Source organism: Hydra vulgaris, chromosome 08 (genome assembly GCF_038396675.1).
Source record: "Hydra vulgaris chromosome 08, alternate assembly HydraT2T_AEP".
NCBI lineage: Eukaryota > Metazoa > Cnidaria > Hydrozoa > Anthoathecata > Hydridae > Hydra > Hydra vulgaris.
The window spans coordinates 67,525,283-67,546,944 of NC_088927.1; the positions used below are offsets into that span (position 1 = coordinate 67,525,283).

General features: G+C 28.2%; 1 protein-coding gene across 1 annotated transcript; it reads left to right on the forward strand.

Annotated features, from left to right (window-relative positions):
- Window positions 1–9,217: 9,217 nt before the first annotated feature.
- LOC105845754 (uncharacterized) lies at window positions 9,218–21,625 on the forward strand. The gene is made up of 5 exons (XM_065804220.1): window positions 9,218–9,353; window positions 16,443–16,473; window positions 17,291–17,336; window positions 17,535–17,605; window positions 21,293–21,625. The coding sequence occupies exons 1-5, from the start codon at window positions 9,291–9,293 to the stop codon at window positions 21,445–21,447; spliced, it is 366 nt and encodes a 121-aa protein (XP_065660292.1). The 5' UTR covers window positions 9,218–9,290; the 3' UTR covers window positions 21,448–21,625.
- Window positions 21,626–21,662: the final 37 nt, after the last annotated feature.

The window sequence follows — 21,662 nt, forward strand, 5'->3', positions numbered from 1 at the left end:
ATATGAATCAGGAAAGCAAGAAGAAGGAAGCGAATTCCAAAGAGCTGATGTTCGAGGAAAAAAACTAGACGAATAAGCGTTTTTGGAGCACTTAGGAATAGTCACAGAAAAAGGATGACACTTAATTGAATGACGAGTAACACGAGAATGAATTTTAGTAGATGGCACAAGAGACGCTAACTCTTTAGACCAGTGCCCATTATAGTATTTGTAGAAAAGAGAAAGAGAAGCAACATTACGACGATGTGATAATGGTTGGAGGATGGCTGCAAGAGCAGGTCCAATTATGTTTACAATGCGTTGTTGTACCTTGTCTAAAAGAGAAAGGGCATCATTGGAAGAACCGCCCCAGATATGGCAACAGTATTCCATACAAGGCCGGATTTGAGATTTATAGATATAGAGAATAGAATCCAAAGTAAGAAAGTCACGAGCTCGATAAAGAGATGCAACCTTAGCAGATGCAAATTTTGCAACTGATTTGATATATGGTTTCAAAGAAAGATTGGAAGTAAGAGTTAATCCTAGAAGATGAAGAGTAGATGACTCATCGAGTACATCACCGTTCATAAATATAGGAAGATCTAAATTATTGCGATAACGATTGGCTGAAAAAAATTGAGTTTTATCTGAATTAAAGTTCACCAGCCACTGTGAGCCCTATGCTGTAGCAGAAGTTAGATCCTTTTCATGCTCGAATGTCCAAGCAATCAGAGAGTGTTGGTTTCTTATCACGACAAGAATAAATGGTAGTATCATCAGCAAACAATGTCACCTTAGATGTGAGAATATCTGGAAGATTGTTAATGTAAATTAAAAAGAGTATAGGGTCAAGGATAGAACCTTGAGGAACCCCTGAAGTTACAGAATAAGAAGAAGAGTGTTGTCCATCGTGAACAACTTTTATACTACGATTGGAAGGGAACGATTCAATAATCTTAAAGATGTTGCCGGATACACCATAAGAAGAAAGCTTATGGAGAAGACCAGCATGCCAAACTTTATCAAAAGCTTTTGAAATGTCAAGAGCGACGGCCTTAACCTCTCCACCTTTATCTAATGCACGATAAAACCTATCGGTTATTACTGTTAGCAAATCAGCTGTAGAACATGAAGATCGAAATCCATATTAATGGTCAGAAAGTAAGTTATAAGATTCAAGATGAGAAACTAAGTGTTTGTTAATTAAAGACTCAAAAACTTTGCTTATGATAGGAAAAAGACTAATGGGACGGTAGTTAGACGAATCAGATCGCTCTCCAGAATTTTTGAAGATAGGGATAACATATGCCGCTTTCCAGCAGGCTGGAAAACAAGACTCTGATAAGCATTTGTTGAATAGTTTTGAGAGTATAGACGACAGCTCCGGAGAACACTTCTGCAAGACAATAACAGGTATGTTGTCCGGGCCACAAGTTGTAGAAGAGTCTAGGCAGGAAATCACTTTAGAAACAGATGCTGGAGTGATACAAATGTCAAGCAATGGACCAACCTGTTTGTTGGCAATATCAGGTAGAACGCAACTAGTGGAATCAAGAGATGATATTGATGAAAAGTTTTTAGCAAATAATTCAGCTTTGTCTTTAGATGAGGTGACAAAGTCTGAACCATACAAGAGAGGTGGAATTAAAGATTTTCCCTTATTATTGATATTATTAAAGATTCTCCAGAAGTCACGAGAGCCTAATTTTTGAGATGAGGTACGAGATTTTATGACCTGAGAATAGCGGGCTTTGGCTTTAGACAAAACTTTTTTACAATTGTTTCTAGCAGTAATAAACAGACGTCTGTTTTCTGGAGAATTTCATGGAGACGTCTTTGGAGAATTTCATGGAGACGTCTCTGGAGAATTTCATGGAGACGTCTGGAGAATTTCATGGAGACGTCCATTTCATGGAGACGTCTGTTTTCTGGAGAAACGTCTGTTTTCTGTTTTGCTGATAAATATGGAAGTAATGGTTTTGATTGGCAATCGCAGCAGCACAGTGTGAAGAAAACCATGGAGGAGAGCGAGGCTTGACCTGGAATCGTCGAGAGGGAACAAAAGATTCAATGCCAGCCTGAATCCACGAAGTTATGTAAGAAGCACATTTGTCGACAGGAAGACAAAAGATTTCTACCAAACTGTGATCAGAAGCACCTAAGGGTGGATGTGGAGAAACTGAGCACTGACTAGGATCAGAAACAAGACATAAGTCGAGTAGAAAAGGTAAGTGATTCGGGTTGTCAGGAAAGCGAGTTGGAAAGTTGACTATTTGAGTTAGGAATTGAGAAAGGCAAAAGTTGTGAGCTTTAATGCCTGCCGAATCACTGACACTAGAGCCAAGCCATTCAGAGTGGTGAGCATTAAAGTCACCGACAACAACTATATTAGCTGATGGATAAAGAGAGAGGGCTTGCTCTCCTTTATCTCAAGACTGCACTCGTTTTGATGTTATTTCTGATCATATATCAGAAATAACATCAAAACGAGTGCAGTCTTGAGATAAAGGAGAGCGATATAGAACAAAGAGAAAGGCAATAGAGTGAAGTGGTGCTAAACGAAAGCACATGAAAGAATAGTCTGTAGATTCAAATCTAGTTTCACGACAAATGGGTGAATTCTTACGAATGAAAATGCCCAGGCAAAGCATGTGACTATTAGAGTCTTTGCGAATTAAAGGAAGATAATCATCAACACTAAGATCACAAGATGAGACAGCTGAACTCAAATTAGTCTCACAAAGAGCATGTTGGTCTGGTGAACTTTGCAAGAGATAAGACTCAACAGAAAAAAAGTTACTTCGAAGACCACGAATATTAGTGAATGATAGGTTTAGAGAACTTGGTGATGATGATGGTTTTTTGTGTTTTACAGTTTTTGTGACTTTAATCATATTTAAATTAGATTGAAAAACTTGACTCAAAGCATAGATTGTACTCAGAACACTGTTAAATAGCCCAAGCAATTGCCTCGTTACTACTAATAAACCCTAAGCCGTAACAAAGGGCTCCAAATGTGGCCTCCACAATGCACACCAAAAGTAAAAACAGGGACACCATCCATGTGCAACATGGCACTGTTAATACTTTGATATTTTTCAGCTGTTGATGGAATCAGTCCCTCTGAGAGCTACCACAGAGTTCGGGAAACCTAACTACCAGCCGGCCTCAGAACCATAAAACTGAGTTAAAGAGCTGTACCCTCATTAGGAGATAATAGAATGAGTTGCCTAGTCATAAAAACAGAGACACAAGCAAAACCCATGCATTGAGTCAAGAAGATCCAGCATTCAACATCCTTAACTGGAAACAATGTTTTAAAAATACATCTGCGCCAGCCTAATAGATGAAGAAGGAGTGTGAGGCTGGTCAACAGATAGAATCCGTTTTTCCCCTTAAGTCTTTGCCTAGGAGGCCTTCTACAAGATAGTAGCCGGGTGCATTTAACATCTGCCCAAGATGAGTATTTTTGTCGAGACACTGTCTCTAGTCTTTACTCAACCAAGAGCCCAAGGCAGGGGGTGTTTTAAGTCGGAGTTGGCATCTCCTAGCGTTAGCCTAAAAAGGCTATTATTTATTAATAAACCTTAGAAATTATCAAAGTTTCAAAGTTATTAAAGATCAAATAAATCTACTTTTGAAACATCTAACTTTCAATACTATCTCATAATTTTGGCCGCTTTATAAATACTAATAACGTATCAGAAACTTAACGTCACAAATACTGAAGACTAATTTTTAAATGTTGTTTTATTGTAAAAGTATAAATTCAGGTAATACCAGTAACTAAGGAGGGCGACGTCCCGGGCTCAAAAAAAAAAAAAAGTCTTTTGGGGCACCAAAGAAAACCAAAAGGAGTACATAAAAAAAAGGCCTTTTTAAATATAAGTAGTAGTATTTTTAATTTTTATTGTAGTTAGTCAACTATTTTATTTTACTCTGGCCATTATCACATTTGCTACGCCACTGGTTAAGATGGTACATCTCTAAACAATCTTCATATTTTCGATTTTTCACAAACCTACTTTTTAAATAATTTAAATATCAAAGAATTCAAAAAGGAGATTTGTTTTTGTAAAAAAAGTTATAAATAATTAAAATGACACTTTATTTAAGGTAGTGAAATTTCAGCCCCTGGCAAAGCTCATAGCAACCATGTAAGACTCTTAGAAAACCCTAACAGGTGAATATTTTCTAAATAAGAACACAGTGGATGTTTATGCAAACTGCTATTTGTTTAAATGATGGATTTTAGAGCAAAAACCACTTTGTTTTTGCTCTAAAATCCATCATTTAAACCACATGTTGAGCGTAAAACAATTTAATGATTTACGCTCAACAGAGTTTTCGAAGCATTTATTTATATCACGACTTTAATATGGGATCATCTGATAGAAGAAAAAAGTCGAGAGCAAAGAGACGTCCGGTTAACTTAATTACATTACAAACTTCTAGTGAAAGAAAATATACAGATATAGATAAAGTAGCAACATCCGCTTCTTAAAACAAATCAGCTTCTGCGAAAAAAATAAAAATGGACTCTATAGCTTGCCATAATACAATTAAAAATGACTTTGAATGCTTTCTTTTTAGGAATACTGATATACTTAAAGATATTATCAATTTTATTGGGACTTGTCCGTGTTGTAAATGCAAAAAATTACAACTAAAGCATGGCATTTCTGCAAAGAAAGGATTAGCTCATATGTTTTTTTATTTACTGCTCGAGATGTGATTGGTCAAAAGAGTATTTTACCTCTTTTACCTAAATTAATAGAAGATCGAATTGAGGATGATGCCATCATTTACAAGATGGGGAGAAAATTAATTTTGATATTAATATTAGAGTAGCAGTAGCATTTTGAGAACTTGGCAAAGGTCTTACCAGTACAAAAACATTTTGTAGCGTTATGAACATGCCACCACCTATGAATTTAACTTCTTTCAATACTATTACAACTAATTTGCAAGAGGCATATGTAAAACCTGCCCAGAGCTCAATGTTAGTAGCATCACAAGAATGCATGAAGAACAATATTCAACTTGATTCACCCAAGTTTTTGATAGATGATACAATAAGGAATGTAATTGTAAGTGTGGACGGTACATGGCAAAAACGCAGATATTCATCCCTGAATGGCGTGGTGACTGTTGTTTCTAACGGTAAATGTGTCGATACTCAAACAATGTCCAAAAACTGTAAAGGTTGCAAATACTGGGAGTTAAAAAAAGAATCGTCTGCGTATAATATATGGCATGCTTCACATAACTGTAGCATTAACCATAAAGAAGTGCTGGAGCAATAGAGTCAGCTGGTGCCCTTTAAATGTTTAAACCTTCTGTCCAAATAAATAGTTTATGATATACAAAATACAGAGGTGATGGTGATAGTAAATCATTTAAAGATATATTTGATGCAGACCCATATCCGGTATATAAAATTGTACAAAGTGAATGTGTTGGTCATGTTCAGAAAAAGGTTGGATCACAATTAAGAGCTTTGAAAGTTAGTTACAAGGGCAAACTATTAAGCGATGATAAGCGACTCACTGGCAAAGAAAGAATGACCAATAAAGTTATTAATACGCTTCAGAATTATTATGGCGTGGCTATACATCAAAATAAAGGTGATATATATGACATGAAAAAAAGTCTTGCTGTACTCATACATCATTGTTCAGCAAACAATGATCCTGAAGACCGTCATAAATTTTGCCCTCGAACTATTGAATCCTGGTGTAAGTACCAACTGGATAAGCTAAACTATACTTCTAAATACAAGGACAGTATATCTCTACCAAAGGCTATAAGTGATTTAATCAAACGAATTTTTTCTTGGAAAGATCTTGGTTCAGATAACCTTTTTAAAGAAATGTTAAGATAGGGAGACTCAAAATGTCAATGAGGTATTGAATAATATTATATGGACGCATGCTCCAAAAACTGTTTATGTTGGTAGAAGTATAATTGAGATTGCTGTAGCATCAGCAGTTTTATTATTTAACGATGAATCAAATGGTATTTTAGAAGTTTTTAAAAATTTGAATATTCATACTAATAAAGTTCAATTACAAAGTTTAATTGAAAAAGACAAATTGTGTATTTATCAAGTAAACAAAAAGTCAACCGATTCAGGAAAAAGGCAACAAGAAATGTTAAGAGCCAATAGATGAGGTTTTAATGATAAGAATAATGAAGAAGAGGGTGAAATTTATGGAAAAGGAGAGTTTTGAACTATTTTTATATAACTTTCATATTATATTTTTAGTTATTTTTCTTTATTTACTGTTTTTACAAGTTATCCTTTTAATTTTCTGTCGAAGATTGTAAATTATGTATTTTGACAATTTTGAAAATTAAAAAAAATATATGTTATATGAGTTATTTCGAAAAATAACCCCTTCTTTTCTAAATAATTGAAAATCAAAAATCTCTTGAAGCATTATGGGTAAAATATTTATAATATGAAATTTTTGTAATTGTCAGAACATGCAACTCAATTTCAACATTTCATGTAACAATTTTGAGCTTTTAAATGTTATTTGTTTAAAAGTTATTTTTGACAGAAGATTACTAATTATGCAAATAACTTATTTTTTTATTATTCAAAAAAAAAAACTTTTTTCTTTTTCTTTTTCAATTCTACACCAGAAAAATAATTAAATCAGTTTATTGAAATTTATTTATTTAGAGATGTACCACCTTAATAAAATTGAAAATATATTTTACAATTATTTAAAAAAAGTTTTTTCAATTAACAAAAAAACAATAAATTGCTTCAAATGAGCTTTGTATGTTTAATGGCAATTCTTGCACGCATCTTTGACCGTAGTAGAGAACAGCAAGATCCACACAACCAATCGTCACAGGATTCGCAACGTATCCATAATTGTCTTTGAGCTGTTTTATCTTCAAAAAAATGTCACAAGCTTGATATTTTTTAGAACTCAAGGAACCGTCAGTTAATTTTGAAATTATGAACAAATTTTTTATTCAAATAAAATACCATGGTGAGTATTCATTATAAAAATGACAAAATTTACTGGTAAAGTTACCGGTAAATTTTACATTCACAACACTAATCAACATTTCACAATATTACTGCTACTTGTCTCCTTCGTTGTTTATCCGTGAATGACTGAAGTTAGAGTATTTCAAAATTTCACTTATTTTTATAAAAAAGTATTTTCAAAAATTAATAATTTTTTTTGTAAATATGATTAATTTAGTGATTCTTAATAATACTAAGATTAAATTTGATCATTTATTTTAATAATTTGCTTATTTTAGATTTTAATAGTATGCATTTTTTCAAATTGTCGTTTTGCTAAAGAATTATTTCGGCATGTTGCATATACATTATTATTTTTTTATATATATTTTATTCATATTTACGAGCTAATTACAAATATTATTAGAAAAAAAAAAATTGTAAAATTTAAGTTTTGCACACTTTTTTTTTATTTTTTCTTAAATGACCGAAGTTACATGGTGACCGAACTTAGGCGATTTTACGGTATGTCTGTTATCTGAAATGTATTTATAACAATAATAAAATAATAATAATAATAATAATAATAATAATACAATCCTTGCTAAAGATATAAGTCAGTATAAAGTAAAACAAAACTTTAAAAACGACAAATTTTAAAAACGCAATTATTGCCATACCACTTAATTGGTATGGTAATAATTGCGTTAGCAATACTTGTTTAAAAAACATATCAAGAACTGCAATTCTTAATATGTTTTTTAAACACCTCAAGACTTTTTGCGAAAATGGTCTCGTTATTTAGAGTGTTGCAGAGCGAGATGGTTCTATATAACGTACAGGATGTATATGTAGCCTTTTGGAGGTAGAATCAGTTTTTTGCAATAACAAAGTTTATATGTAAGTTTTATTATAGTGAAAAGATTCTTTATAAATTCTGGATTTAGACAATGGATTTAAAAGTTTCATCATAAGAAATCTCAAATTTCTTAGTGGATTAGTGGATGCTTGGACTGTAATCAAAATTTCACAATTCAAACAGAGGCAAATCAAAGCTTTTATAGACTATACTTAGAGCTTTTTTATGAATTCTATTTATTAGTTTGTTATCTTTTTTTGAAATAAGCGCTACGAAAAATAAATATAAAAACAAACCTTTAATAATGAAACGAAATATAAATATACAAGAAATATTTCAAAAAAAAAAAGGCAATAAAAAATTCTATTTGATTTTACTGTATAAAGCAATAGGAAATCCTAAAAAGACTTGGGCTATAATAAACGAAATAACTGGGGAAAAAAACTAAATTTATCAACATCACAAAACGACTACAAACTGAGGATAATTGTGAGATTTTTGATAAGAAAATGATTGCTGAAAAACTTGATATTTTTTTTATAAACATGGAAACAAACCAGCCAGTGAAATCTCTCCAACTTGGACTTATATTCATTATTATTCACTATTATCATTAAACGTTTAATAGTTATGATCATATAAATTTGTAACCCCCTCAAATTGAGGGGGTTTAAACAATGTAAGGTCATAATTATTAAACGCTGAGAGATTTTACTATTAAACTTAAAATTTATCAATGAATATAATTCTAGTTAAGAATGGTAAAATAGATACTTTATCAAACTGTTCCTCTCGAGTTTGACAGAGGGGGCGAAAATTTTGGAACTATTTTGTTCCCAGGCTCCAATCATCGCAATTTTTCGCAAAGCATCGGGTGCTTTGCAAAAAATTACGATGATTAGATTAGGAATATTGGATATTGATATTGGATAAGAATATTGGATAAGAATATTGGATAAGGATATTGGAGAAGGATATTGGATAAGGAAATGGGTATTGGATAAGGATATTGGATGAGGAATAAGGATTCTTTATTTGACGTAAGTATAAACATTTAAATGTTTTAAGTTTGCTCTATGTCTGGAAGTTACCTCAAAAACAAAAAAATCCTGTCTAAGCCTCTGAATAAGGTAACGTACCCCTATAAGGTAATTCACACCAAACCTACACTTAAATAAATTGCGTCTTAATCGTATCTTATTAAAACAACATCGTGAGGTTGTTTTATTTAAATAGCGTTTGCGGAATTAAACCCAGTTATCAATTTAATGTGAATGAAAGAATATAAACGTGTTTAAAATATGCATTTATATATTAAAACTAATTTTACTTTTGGTGTGAATATGTGTATAATTTTATTTTCGGTGGGAATATGTGAATACACTCGCTAATTAAAACTATCTAAGAAAATAGCTAACTCGTGAAAAATTTAAAACGAATTTACGGAAACGAATAAAGATGGCAGGTAGAACGTTTGGGAAAACCTCGTGTCAGTTCTCTAAACAAATTATATCTTACTTAGTAAGTGTTTGTAATTTAAAATATAAGAGATTTTTTCAATTAAACATTTAATATATACATGTATATTTAATATATACAATATATAATATATACATGTTTTCACTGTCAGATGGTTTAATATTAGTTTTATTTTGATTATTAATAAAACATTGTTTAATATTTATCATAATTTTTTAATTGAGTTAAAAAAAGGAATTACTTTAATAATACCAACATTTAATTTCTTTTTTTGATTTAATAAAAGATTTAAATTAATTTAAAAATTTTCAATTTTAGGCACTCTCGAAGTTTTGAAAACTTTTTTCTGTTAAAATTGACCATTTTTGAATAAAATTTTATTTTTTTAGAAATTGATTATATTTATCTCTAAGATTTGTCGATAATAATGCATTTCAAAGTCTACAAAATAGAATTCAACAAAATTCAGTGATGATAATAATAAGTTAGGGGTCATCCATCAATTATGTCACGTTTTGGGAGGGGGAGGGTTTTGTGAGGACTCAGGCAGAAAGAGTTACGATGTTGTGATGGGAGGGGGGGGGGGTGGAAAGGCATCAAAAATGGCCAAAAGGTGCAGAGCTACTTAATCAGTTAAAAAATCTGCAATGTCTCTCAAAGCAGCTGCAAATAATAATAATACAACATTCTGGGCGCAGTTTAAAAACATAGTTATCTGGTGCACACAACCCTAAATACAGTAGGATAAAAGTTTCATGTATTATTTTAAAAATTAATTAATTAAGTTTTCATCTTATTTAAAAATGGAATCTCTATCTAGAACTTGGGCGTACAGATATCTAGACACAAACTTCTAGAAATCTGAGCATGAAATAGCAAAACTTTATGCTGATGATACAAAGATTTTATCAACAGTTGAAAATAAAGAAAAAGTAAAAACGGTTCAAGCTAACTTGATTAAAACTGTTGTTTGGTCAATAAATGGGTTCAATAAATTTCTTTTTAATATTGACTATTGCCCAATTATCATATCCTAATTATCAATTATCGTTGCCTAATTATACTTATTATGTATTATCAGGGGTCAAATTAACTCGAAAAAACCTAATCGCAAACAAAAAAAGGTTTACCCCCTACCCTTGGTGCAGCTATGCGATAAGGAGGATGGAGTTAGTATAAATAAAATAGTATTTTTTTTACATTATTCATATTTGTTATTTTTTTTAACATAATATCTCTTGTATTTAAATATTATCTTATAGTTTTCTCGTCAGGCGTAATTTAAACTTACTTTAAAAGTTACTGTTATAATTTACAGTTTAATCAGCAAGTTATAATGTAAGGAGCAAGCAACGTATTTAATTATGATTTTACTTTTAGTAATTGTTTTACTTAATATGTTACTTAAAAAATTAAAAGTAAAAATGCAAATATTACAATATTGAAACCGCTTTAATTAGTTATAGAAAACTAATTAATACCTTCATGCTGACGATAATACGTGTTATTTTTAAAGAGAATTAAATTGTTATTGTAAAAAGTTATAAAACAAAAAAGCAAACTGCAAAATTCTTTTGACAATATAAAGAGCAATACAAACAAGTTGACAATATAAACAAGAAAATATAAAGAGTTAATGTAAAACATGGTGCTGTTTTATTGCTGTTTCATAAAGTTTATAACAATAATAACTTAAAACATGTTTAAAATAAAACCAAATTAAATAAATAGAATTGTTCTAATTAATAAATTAAAATATTATTGTTGTAAAACTTTAAACTTCAAATGTTTGTGCAAACACATGCCTATAGACCATTGGAGTCTATAATCTATAGACCAAACGAATAAGATCAAAGCAAAAAAACATTAGATACCACGTTTTTTATAATTTATTGTTTCTTGATCTAGCGTACTAAAAATATTAAAAAATATAAAAATATTAGCGCATTAAAAAATTTAAGTATGATTTTTTCATTCAAGTGGATGTTTTCATTCAATTTTTTCATTCAAATTGTTTTGCAATAAAAAGTGAAAGAAAAAAAATTGGTCTAATATCTCTAATAAATCAAATTATAATTCCTGAAGTATAAGTTTAAATTATTTTTTTAGAAAAAATTTTTTTTAAATAGAAGTAAAGTAGTTTATATTATTTAATTTAAATTTTTTTATAATTCAATTTTTGTTTACAAAAATCACTGGTTTCATATTTGCTGTAAAATGTTTCTACTTTTAAAACTATTTTCAAGAAACAAGAAATAATTAACTATTTCTTAATAATTAATTTCTTCTTCCTCACTTGCACAATGATCCTCGCTACACCACTGGGTATTACAGATGCCGCTGCCATTAAGTTTATAATTATTGAGCGTTAAAATTCTTTTAATTTTTTCCAATTTTTTTTTATTTCAAATTTTAATCAAAAAGTTAATTAAATAAGAGAGTTTTAGAAGACTAAAATTCTTTTTTTCAAATAGATTACTTTTTAAAAAAAACTCCTAAAAACAACTTAATCTTGATATCGCTTTAAAAAAAAATATATGTATAAAAAATAGTATCGCGTTTTTCATATTCTATTCAAGATATCTTGTTAAAATAATTTTTAGTTAGAAGCTTATATTATGTGTTAACAATATACAAGATATAAATAGAAATATTTGTATGGCTAACTTTTGGAAGTCTTTTAGCATATTAAGTAAATTTAACAGTTGAGTAACTGTAAGTTACTGTAGTAAATTAACAGGTTGTTTTGATTTAGTTTATAGGTAAATTTACTGCGATGTACTTTATCTGTTCAGTAAATCAAACTATATATAACTTGAAAATGTTATTGGCTTCCATGCAGAGATTTAAAGTAGTTTAGGTTTAAAAGCGCTTGTTGAATAAAAATCTCTCTGCAAAAGAGCAAATGATCATATTATTCAACAGATAAATTTAGCGAGACGTGCTTTATCATTCCTAATAAAAAACTTGAACAAAAACATTATTTTTAAGAATGGCCAAAAAAAACGCTATATTTAAAAGAAAAAAATAAACGAAAAAACAAAAATTGTGAAAATTTTTTTTTTGAGAAAAAACTAATCGCAAAAGTGTGAAAAGAATGCTTTTCATACCTTTGTGCCCTGATAATGAAACATTTCAGAAAAGTAATGACCCTTGAGCCCTGATTATGTAACCTAAAAGCACCTTTGAGCCCTGATTATGGAACATTATGGAAAATGAGAATCAAATAGATGGGAGAGAACTTGAAAAACTATTTTAAAGACTTGGGAGTAAAATTTTCTAACTATCTTAAGTGGAAACAACAGATTATAAATCTACCACAAAAGCAAACTCAATCTTTTTATGTTTAGGTTCTCTAAATCAGAATTAAAAGTGATGCCAATAAGCTGTGAGTAATAATTGAATCAAAGTCCCAATAACTTGGTCAATCAATCTTGGTCAATCAACTTGGTCAATTAATATATTGTAGATTTTTTTTGATAATGTGGAATTAATTGGTTTAGGTGTTTTGAAAGTTATTTTTCTAATATAATATCAAATTTGAGATGGTTTCATTCACTGGAACGATTTATGTACAGAAATTAGTACTAAAAATAGCATTATAGTCAGTCGTGGACAGGAAACAGGTGCAATCGCACTCCAATCTTGATCAGGCATGTAATTGTTTTTTTTTTGAAAGCTTGACCACAGCTTTTTAGATAATTAAAAAGCACTGAAAAAAACCGACAAAGGAAAAAAAACCTTAAACAGGCTAAACTATATAAAAAAAAAAGAAATCTTAACAAAAGAGAATCAAAAAAAACTAAAACCTATAGCTCTAAAAAAAAATCAATTAATATAAATTTGAAAAACTAAAACTCGAATAAAAAATTATTTTTATGTTTTGCAATTACGTTAAAGTTGAATATCTCGTCGTTGGTTTAACGAGTTTCCAATTTTGTTTATATTAAGAAAATAGCAATTAAATTTTTTTTCTTTTTTTTTTTAATGTTTAAGTAAAAATGATCATATGATTATTTTTTATTTATTTATATATTTTATATATCAATTAAAAAAAGAATGCATAAACAAATAAAAATAATAATAATATAATTAATTTTAATTAAACATAAAAAATAATTTTTTTTTTTTTTTAAATTCTCCTTATCCAGTTATTAACATTTATAAACCAAAGCGACGAACTATAAAACTTAGATCTTTTCTAATGTTTTTATAATTAGGCGAACTTTTAAATAAAAAAAAATCTAATTATCGTTTAATAAAAAACTAACTTTATTTAAATTATCAAAAAGTATTTATCAAAAAAGTTTAATGAAACACATTTGTTGTTGTCATTGTTTATGAAATCAAGAAAACAAATTGTTTTCAAAATATTACATTCATCATTAAAAAAATACTTTTAAAATTTTTTTTAATAAATTTTTAAAATTTTTTTAAATATTCTATGATAATTTATTTAATGGCGTTTTAAAACATTATTTGAAAGCGTTTAGCTTAGTGTAAACAAATTTTATTAGTAAGTTTACATAGCATAACAAAAAAAAAAAACTTTGTTATGTTTTTGACTGTTTAATTTATGGATTCATCAAAAAGTTTATTAAAAAAATCGTTTTGGTTGTTGTTTATAAAATTAATTGTATACAGTTTTTTAAAAACATTTATATTCATCGTAAAAAATACATCTTTTAACAATATCTTTCGATAATTTATATAAATGTTTTTTATAGTAAACAATCTTTAAAAGCAATTTCTTGCTTTATTACCTTATACTTTATTTAGCACATTTTTGAAACGTTTTCAAAATTTTAGCCATGGTTAAGTTGTCGTAAAAAAATAATAAATGCGTGGTCAGGAGTGCGATTGCGCGCCTTTCCTCTCCACGACTGATTATAATGCTTATAAATGATACTACCATACATAAGTGTGTTACTAACTTATTAATTTGATGACTTATTTTTAATAAGGTAATACAAACTTAGATTTTTATCAATATACCTAAGTATGATCATTTATATTTTGTTGTTGTTCATACTTATTATTCGTTAATAAAAATTAGTTATCAATTTTAGTTCTTATCAAAATTTATATTTTTTAAACCAGGCACAAACATTTTGGTATTGGCATGGCATGAGGGGTACTGCTGCCCAAATTATTTTCATAGAATAGCCCATGACTTGATATGAATAAAGATTAAAACCTCCTTTTGGTTTGAATACTAAGTTTTATATGGGTATAATTTTTAAACACCTTATAAAATATTGTGGTGAGATTTCAAGTTTATTTTTTTTAATTTTGATTATGCTTATGAAAATTATATTTTTTAAACAAAGTAGTTCTTCAGCTCTCTTCAGTCTAAATTTTTAATGTAATTTATCGATTGTCGATTTCTGGAATCTTCCATCCATTTTATGTCTAAGTGGTATCTGGTAACTAGCAGCCTTTTTAAACATTTTACATTAAAAAGCAATGTAAGTGAAGCTAGTCAACATAATCTTACTAAATGCTTCACATCTTTAAAACTTTATACTTCACATCTTTGACACCAGAACTGTTAAAAAATAACATTAATTTAGTTGTAAAAGGTTTATTACCTTAGTCTGTCTTTAGCAAGTCAGTTATGTTTAGACTAATAAATATTATGGTAGAAAAGTTTAATGTCAGTTTGGCTAAATCCGTTTCTTGTCCTTTGATTAATGTGTTGATTGCATTAATTAAATTATTATATGCAGCCTAGCTGCGTGGAATGGTTTGTTAAAAATTAGAAGTTAGTTAGTTATTAAGTTAAAACTTAAGAATTTTTCTGGAAATTGCTGAACTCAAATACCAAAGAGTTTTGAATTTGTGCCTGGTTTCAAAAATAGAAACTTTTGATAAGAATTTAATCTGTTATTGATACTGATTTTTTTTTTTTTTAATGATAAAAAATTAGACAGAGGAAATAAATCATTGATGTCATTTGTGATGGATTAGCAGTTCATGTCATTTGTGACGAACTTTGATGCAATCTGTGATCTGTGAACTTTGATGCAATCTGTGATGGACTATGCGGATCATCATCAATTTTTTGATTAGTTATTACTAGTCTTTTACTTGCATGAATTTGAATTTGAATGAATTTAAATTCATCATGATTTCTTTTTCAATTTTTTTCATTTAATTTTTGAATTCTGTGATCTTTAAGTTAAATATGACGATATATTAAACTATTAAACATGATATATTAAAATATATTAAACTATTAAACTCCGATACTTAGTCTTTTCAATCCCACTATGATGTCAATTTCATTTTTGCTAGTCTTTGTATGACAGATGACGTAGCTTAGGTACAGATTTTGTTACTCGTTTTTTAATATTTTTAAACATATTTATATCTTTTTCAAAATAAGGACTCCATACCTGTATTGCAAATTCTAAATGTTGTATATAAATGCAATGCAGCAACTTTATTAGCTATCTATTATATATAATTATATATTATATATATTATTAACTATCTTTATACTTAAATCAGAGCAGAAAAGCATACAACTACTCTTATATCTACTTTAAAGCAAGATAAAGGCATTTTGTTTAGTAGCAGTAAAAAAATCCTAATTAGAACAAATATTTAAAGGGTATTCTGGAAAAGTAGCAATTCTGGATCAAGTTACCCAATGGAAAACAGGTATATGATGACTTAGCACCTATTAGAATTCAATTCTTTACTTATTGATAAACTGACACCTTGTCAGTTTTTTAAGAAAGAAATTCTCTGATCTATTTCCTAAATAACGCTGAGGGTATGAATTCTTCTATGGAAAAGATCAGTCTAATGAATAAGAGATTATTTGTTAGACTTACCTTTGTTAATGGCGCTACTAAAGGTTTTTTAAAAATCATCTACATGGGATAGATAATGATGTAGTAAATTTGAACATCTAAAAGTTTACTAAACATCTTGAAGTTACATAACTCAAATACCAAAATATCCAGGATCCTCTGCTGTAAACCTATCTTTTTTTGTTTTATAATTATTTTCTAGTCATCTGCCAAATTTTGTTGCATTTTTTTTGGCAGAAATGTTTAGAAAAGTTTAATTTTATTCTGAAAATATACATAATATTCAACATTATATTTTTCTTTATTTTAGAAGCAAAATTCATTTAAATCAACTGTTTCTTGTAAGTGCTTTTTTATGTGAACTAATTTTTTGAACAATCTTAGTTAGAAGGATATTTGTTATAATTTTTTTTTTCATTTAATTTTTGTTTGGAAAACAGTCAGAATTTACATTGATATTTTAAATTTAAAGCATCAGCGGTTGTTCTGGGAAAATAATTTTGGCGGTGGTACTTCCCATACCCGCGCCATGCCATAAAAAAATTTAAGAGAAACATTGCCTTATATTAGCTTTTTTTTTTTGCGAAAAAACAATATTTGCTGTAGAAATTTAAAATAAAAAGGTCCTAAATTTCTGAATTTTCCCAAATGTCCACAAAATACGTTCAATGCTGTGGTGAAAGGGTCTAGAATGCCCCTGACCCTATATAACCACACCTAAGTGTGTATACAATTATTAAGCTTATTTAAATATATTAAGGGACAGACACTCCTATGTCTGCTAACAAGTGTATAGATAAATAGATATATACAAATATTTTAAAATAATTAAGATATGTCATTTTTTTTTCTTTTTAAATAATTTCATCTTCCCAAACTTCCTTCAGAGGCAACTACAGTAAAGGAGTGTAAATGCAATTTATTTTATGTATGCAATATATTCTATTGAATTCTAATAGTGTGAATGGAGTTCAGTTTATGTGTGATATTAAATTGTATTTGTGTAAATGAAATTCATTTTACGCATGATATTAAATTGAAATAGTGAGTTTAAATATATCACAGAATGGGTGCATAATATTAAAATAACTTTAATAAAAATTTTATAAAATATTAAAAGTTTTTTTTTTTAACTTTTTATACTTTTTTTATGTTTAGTACAATCAATTACATCTCGGTCATTGGCTAAAAGATCTTTATCACAGTAATGTTATTAATTCAGTTAATATAGTTAATATGTTCACATTTTCTCTTGTAATTTTAATATTTCTCTTGTTATTGAGTCAAAAATATTGATAAATGTGAACGAAAATAAAAAATGTTTTTTGTTGGTTTTTTTTAAGCTGTATAAATCATTATTTATTTAAAAAAATAATTCTTCTCAATTTATCTTTAAAATCAGATTTTTGCCAAGCTTCCAAGCTCAAATGGTAATAAAGTATGACATGTTATCAGCCTCAACATCAGGACTAGGTATGTAGATGTACCAAAGTATTTCACATATTTCAGAAGAAAAAGTTTTAAATATAATGAATTCAATGGTAAATCTTGTTTCCATCATCTTTTGTCTTCAGCTTATAATTGTTTTGTTTATTCAAAGCATAAAGAGGGCATTGTGGTATTTTATTTCCTGATTCTTAAGTGTTATATTTAGCAGATTTTTTATGTAATTTGGAGTTCAGTAAATTCTTATTACAATTAATGAAAGAAAAACACCTCTCTGTCTCATTTGATTCCTAACATGAAGACAGTAAAAATATTTTATGTCATAAAATAAGTTTTTTAAATTTTCAAATAGTTAAATTTTCAAAATTTTAAAAGCAATATTTAATGATAAAATTAAGTACCCGCAATCAATAACCAAATATTATGTAGGCTCAAAAGAGCTATAATTGAGTTGATCTATATAAGTAAAGGAAAAATAATATATAACAATAGTGCAGGCAGTAATGACAGGCAGTTATCTGCGTCTGTCTCCACACCTGTGTAAGTCAGTTTACAAGAGTGAAATATAGTCTGTGCAAAATAGTTTTTTAAACAGCAAAATTTATTAATGTTTTTTTAGTTTTATTAATGTTTTTTAGGTTGATAGCTTGAAGCGATATTTTATTTTAAATACGCCTAATTTAAAAATGATATTTTATGTTAAATTTTATTTTAAATGTTCTAGCATTAAAATATGACTTTAATAAGTCTTAATTATGCAATAATGATAAAAAAAAGAAGCTAAAATATGTTTATTCTTAATTACTTTTTTGTGAAGGTCTAATGGAGCTATGATAACTATGGAGCTTTAATAGTTTTGTAAAAACTTTTTAAAAATAAAATATAAAATTTAACCTGCTCAAAATTTATTATTTAATATATGTTATTTAAGATTTGAATAAGTCATATTTTTATGTAAAATATGACTTATTCAAATCTTAAATAACATATTTATACACACTTATTAACTTAATTAAAATCCTTTTTCATAAACAGTTTAAAAATTTGTTTGTTTAATTTTGAATAACTTAACACAAAACCAATTTTAAAAGTATTGAACTGATTCATTCAAGTTGTAATTACAAAAACCTTTTCAAATAAAAAAAAAATTCACAAAAAAGAATGATGAATAAACTTTTTATAAATTATATATGAAAATACGAAGAAAAAATTTGTGAAACAAAATATTTATTTCACAATTTATTAATATATTAAAAATTATATGTGAAAATAGGAGAGTCGTGAAACAAATAAATATTTATTTCACAATCTATTAATACATCACAAATTATTAAAACAATTAATCGTTTTAATAAAAAAGCGATCTTAATATATACTAAAAATTTTAAAGTTTAGGAGTTAAAAAGATTTGGTCAATACAACATTCTTTTTAACAATTTTTATAGAATGTTATGCTGCTTTAATGAATATCGAAAAAACAACCACTGCTTATGATTGTTTCTTTGATGTGTTTATGATTCAAATTACATGATACAAAACATTACAGTGTAACTAACTAAAGTATAATTAAAGCATAATCTACTATCATAATCTCCTTTTTTTATCAAAAAAACCTGCAAAATTCATGGTCGCCCGCACAAGTACTATCTTATTATTCTTTGTTTTACTGTTTAATTTATAATCATACATAAATTGCACAACATTGCCCTGTGATAAGAATAAAATGTCAATCCAGAAGATTTCACCAATGAGTTATGGTTTCAACTATTGCTAGAGCTTCTTTTTCCACTGATGAATAGTTCACTTTCTTAAATGATAAATCTCATTAATGGTTTGCATCAAAGATTGAACAAGCTCAATTTTTTAAGTTTTCTAGTTTTTTAGTTTTAAGCTGATATTTGTTGTTGATTGAGTGGAATTTGGGTAACACAATTCCATGGTCAAATTTTATCAAAAGAAATTCTAATCTATTTTGTGCAGTATGAGTTCATTCCAATATTCCATTGTAGAGAGTTAGACCTATCAGGTGTAGGGTAACCCAAAAAAAGCAGTGTCAGTTAAAAAAACACATTTTTCCTCATTAAATGTATTTCAGCATCTTTGGCAGCTATTATAAATATATGCAAGTTTTTGTCATGCTTTTTTTGGTTATTACCATATGCAGTAATGTTATCAATGAATGTGAAGCAGTCAGTTACTTAGCATAGGTCTTAACTTGTCCATTGTTCATTCCAAAAATCATTCTAGAGTATTTTCACAATTTATTGTCAGCTTTGAAAGCAGGATATGGCTGATTGCTTTTGAAGTCATTTAATAGCAAGCAGAACAAAGGTCTACTAATCACTTCATTATTAGGTTAAGGATATGTATCTAATCTATCATCTGGGTATATATATTAACAGTTTTAGAAAATTGACTACCATCTGATGCTTCGTCTTATCATTTACTAATAAAACTTAAGCATGTCAAGGTAAATTACTTGACTCTATTATTCCTGCTTCAACCAAAGGATGGGTTTTTGATTTAATAAATTTGTTATCTCTTTGTGAATAATGTTGAGATCTAGTGGCAATAAGTCAACAATCTTTTGTTAGATAAGTAAACAACCCTGGAGGCTCAGTTTTCATTGTTGTAAAAGCTACAAAGATGGTGTTAAATGTGAGCTATTAAACATGGTGGTCGATTTCCACCATATTTAATGGTAATACTTTTATGCAACTCTTGAAAATCTGTTCCAAGAATGATATCTATACCTAAGTTATCTAGCTAATGCAGTTAGACTTTTAATTATAGATTTTGTTTTGAAGAGTTGTTGAAACATAACAATAAGTTTTTTAGCTCATTTAAGATATGGTCTATTGATTCACCAGTTTTCTGCTTACATGTAAATAAAACATTTCTTTGGTTTTATATAAACTCAAACTTATCGCACTTTGAACTATATTCATACACATTAGGTTCAATATGATTAATTAGTAGCTTCATTTTGTTATCAGTAATTATACTTGTAATTATAAAGTTGTAAAATGTTTTAAACCAATGGTTATATGTTCTTGCTGCATCTGGTGAGTTAAGATCTATGTTAAGTCTAACAGGTTTCATATAACCAAATTTTATGTTGGCTCAAAAGAGCTTAAATTTTATTAGTATATATAAGAAAGGAAAAATATAAAAACAATAGTATACTTAATGTAAATTTTACATGTCTGTTGACTCCCCTTAAATGTGTTCCATATAATAAAATAATAATGGGTTTATAAAATTTTTGAATAAAAATATTTTTAGGGGTCCCTTAAAACTCTTAAACATCAAACACACAAAAAAAAAAGCATTACAAAAGTAGGTTATGTTGGGTCTCAAATGAAGCAGTTATATAAAAATTTTAAAAATATGAATCATTTTATAAATAAATTATTATTTTAGAAATTTTTAAATAGAAAATGACATTTTTTAACCTATAACAAAAAAGGGGTATTCAACAAGATTTTTTTAATTAGAATTTTTGAAATTTTATATATAGTTATGCTTCCTACATGACACTTTTTTTTGATAATATAAGGACCTGTTTGATGTTTAAGGGTCTTGTGGCAACCCCAAAATATTTTATTCAAATACTTTTAAATCCTGTATTATTTTATTATACAAAACACATTTAGGGGGTATCAGCAGACCAAGTTTTTTAGGATTATAAGTTTTATCTTTTATTTTTTAAAGGTAATAGCTTAGTTTCTAAAGTGCAAGCATTGCAGCTGGCTTTGAACGAAACTGACGTGACTTCCGTAGATGAAAGTGAAGAAGACGAAGAAGCTACATTATATATATTGAGTGATATGTTTTCAGTGCTAAACCTTCAGATTGATGGAGGATAAACTAAGATGGATTTCAAATCCCAGATGATTTGAAATCAACATCCATTAAAAACATGGTTAGTTGGGATTTTTTATCACGAACCTTATCCCGGAAATGGCATATTTGTTTCTAGTAGTTTTTTAACTTTAAAAAGTCTTTTTTAGTATTTCAAAATATAAATAAAAATAGTTTCAATAACATATTTCTTTTAGTCAAACATTTTTATTAAATACGG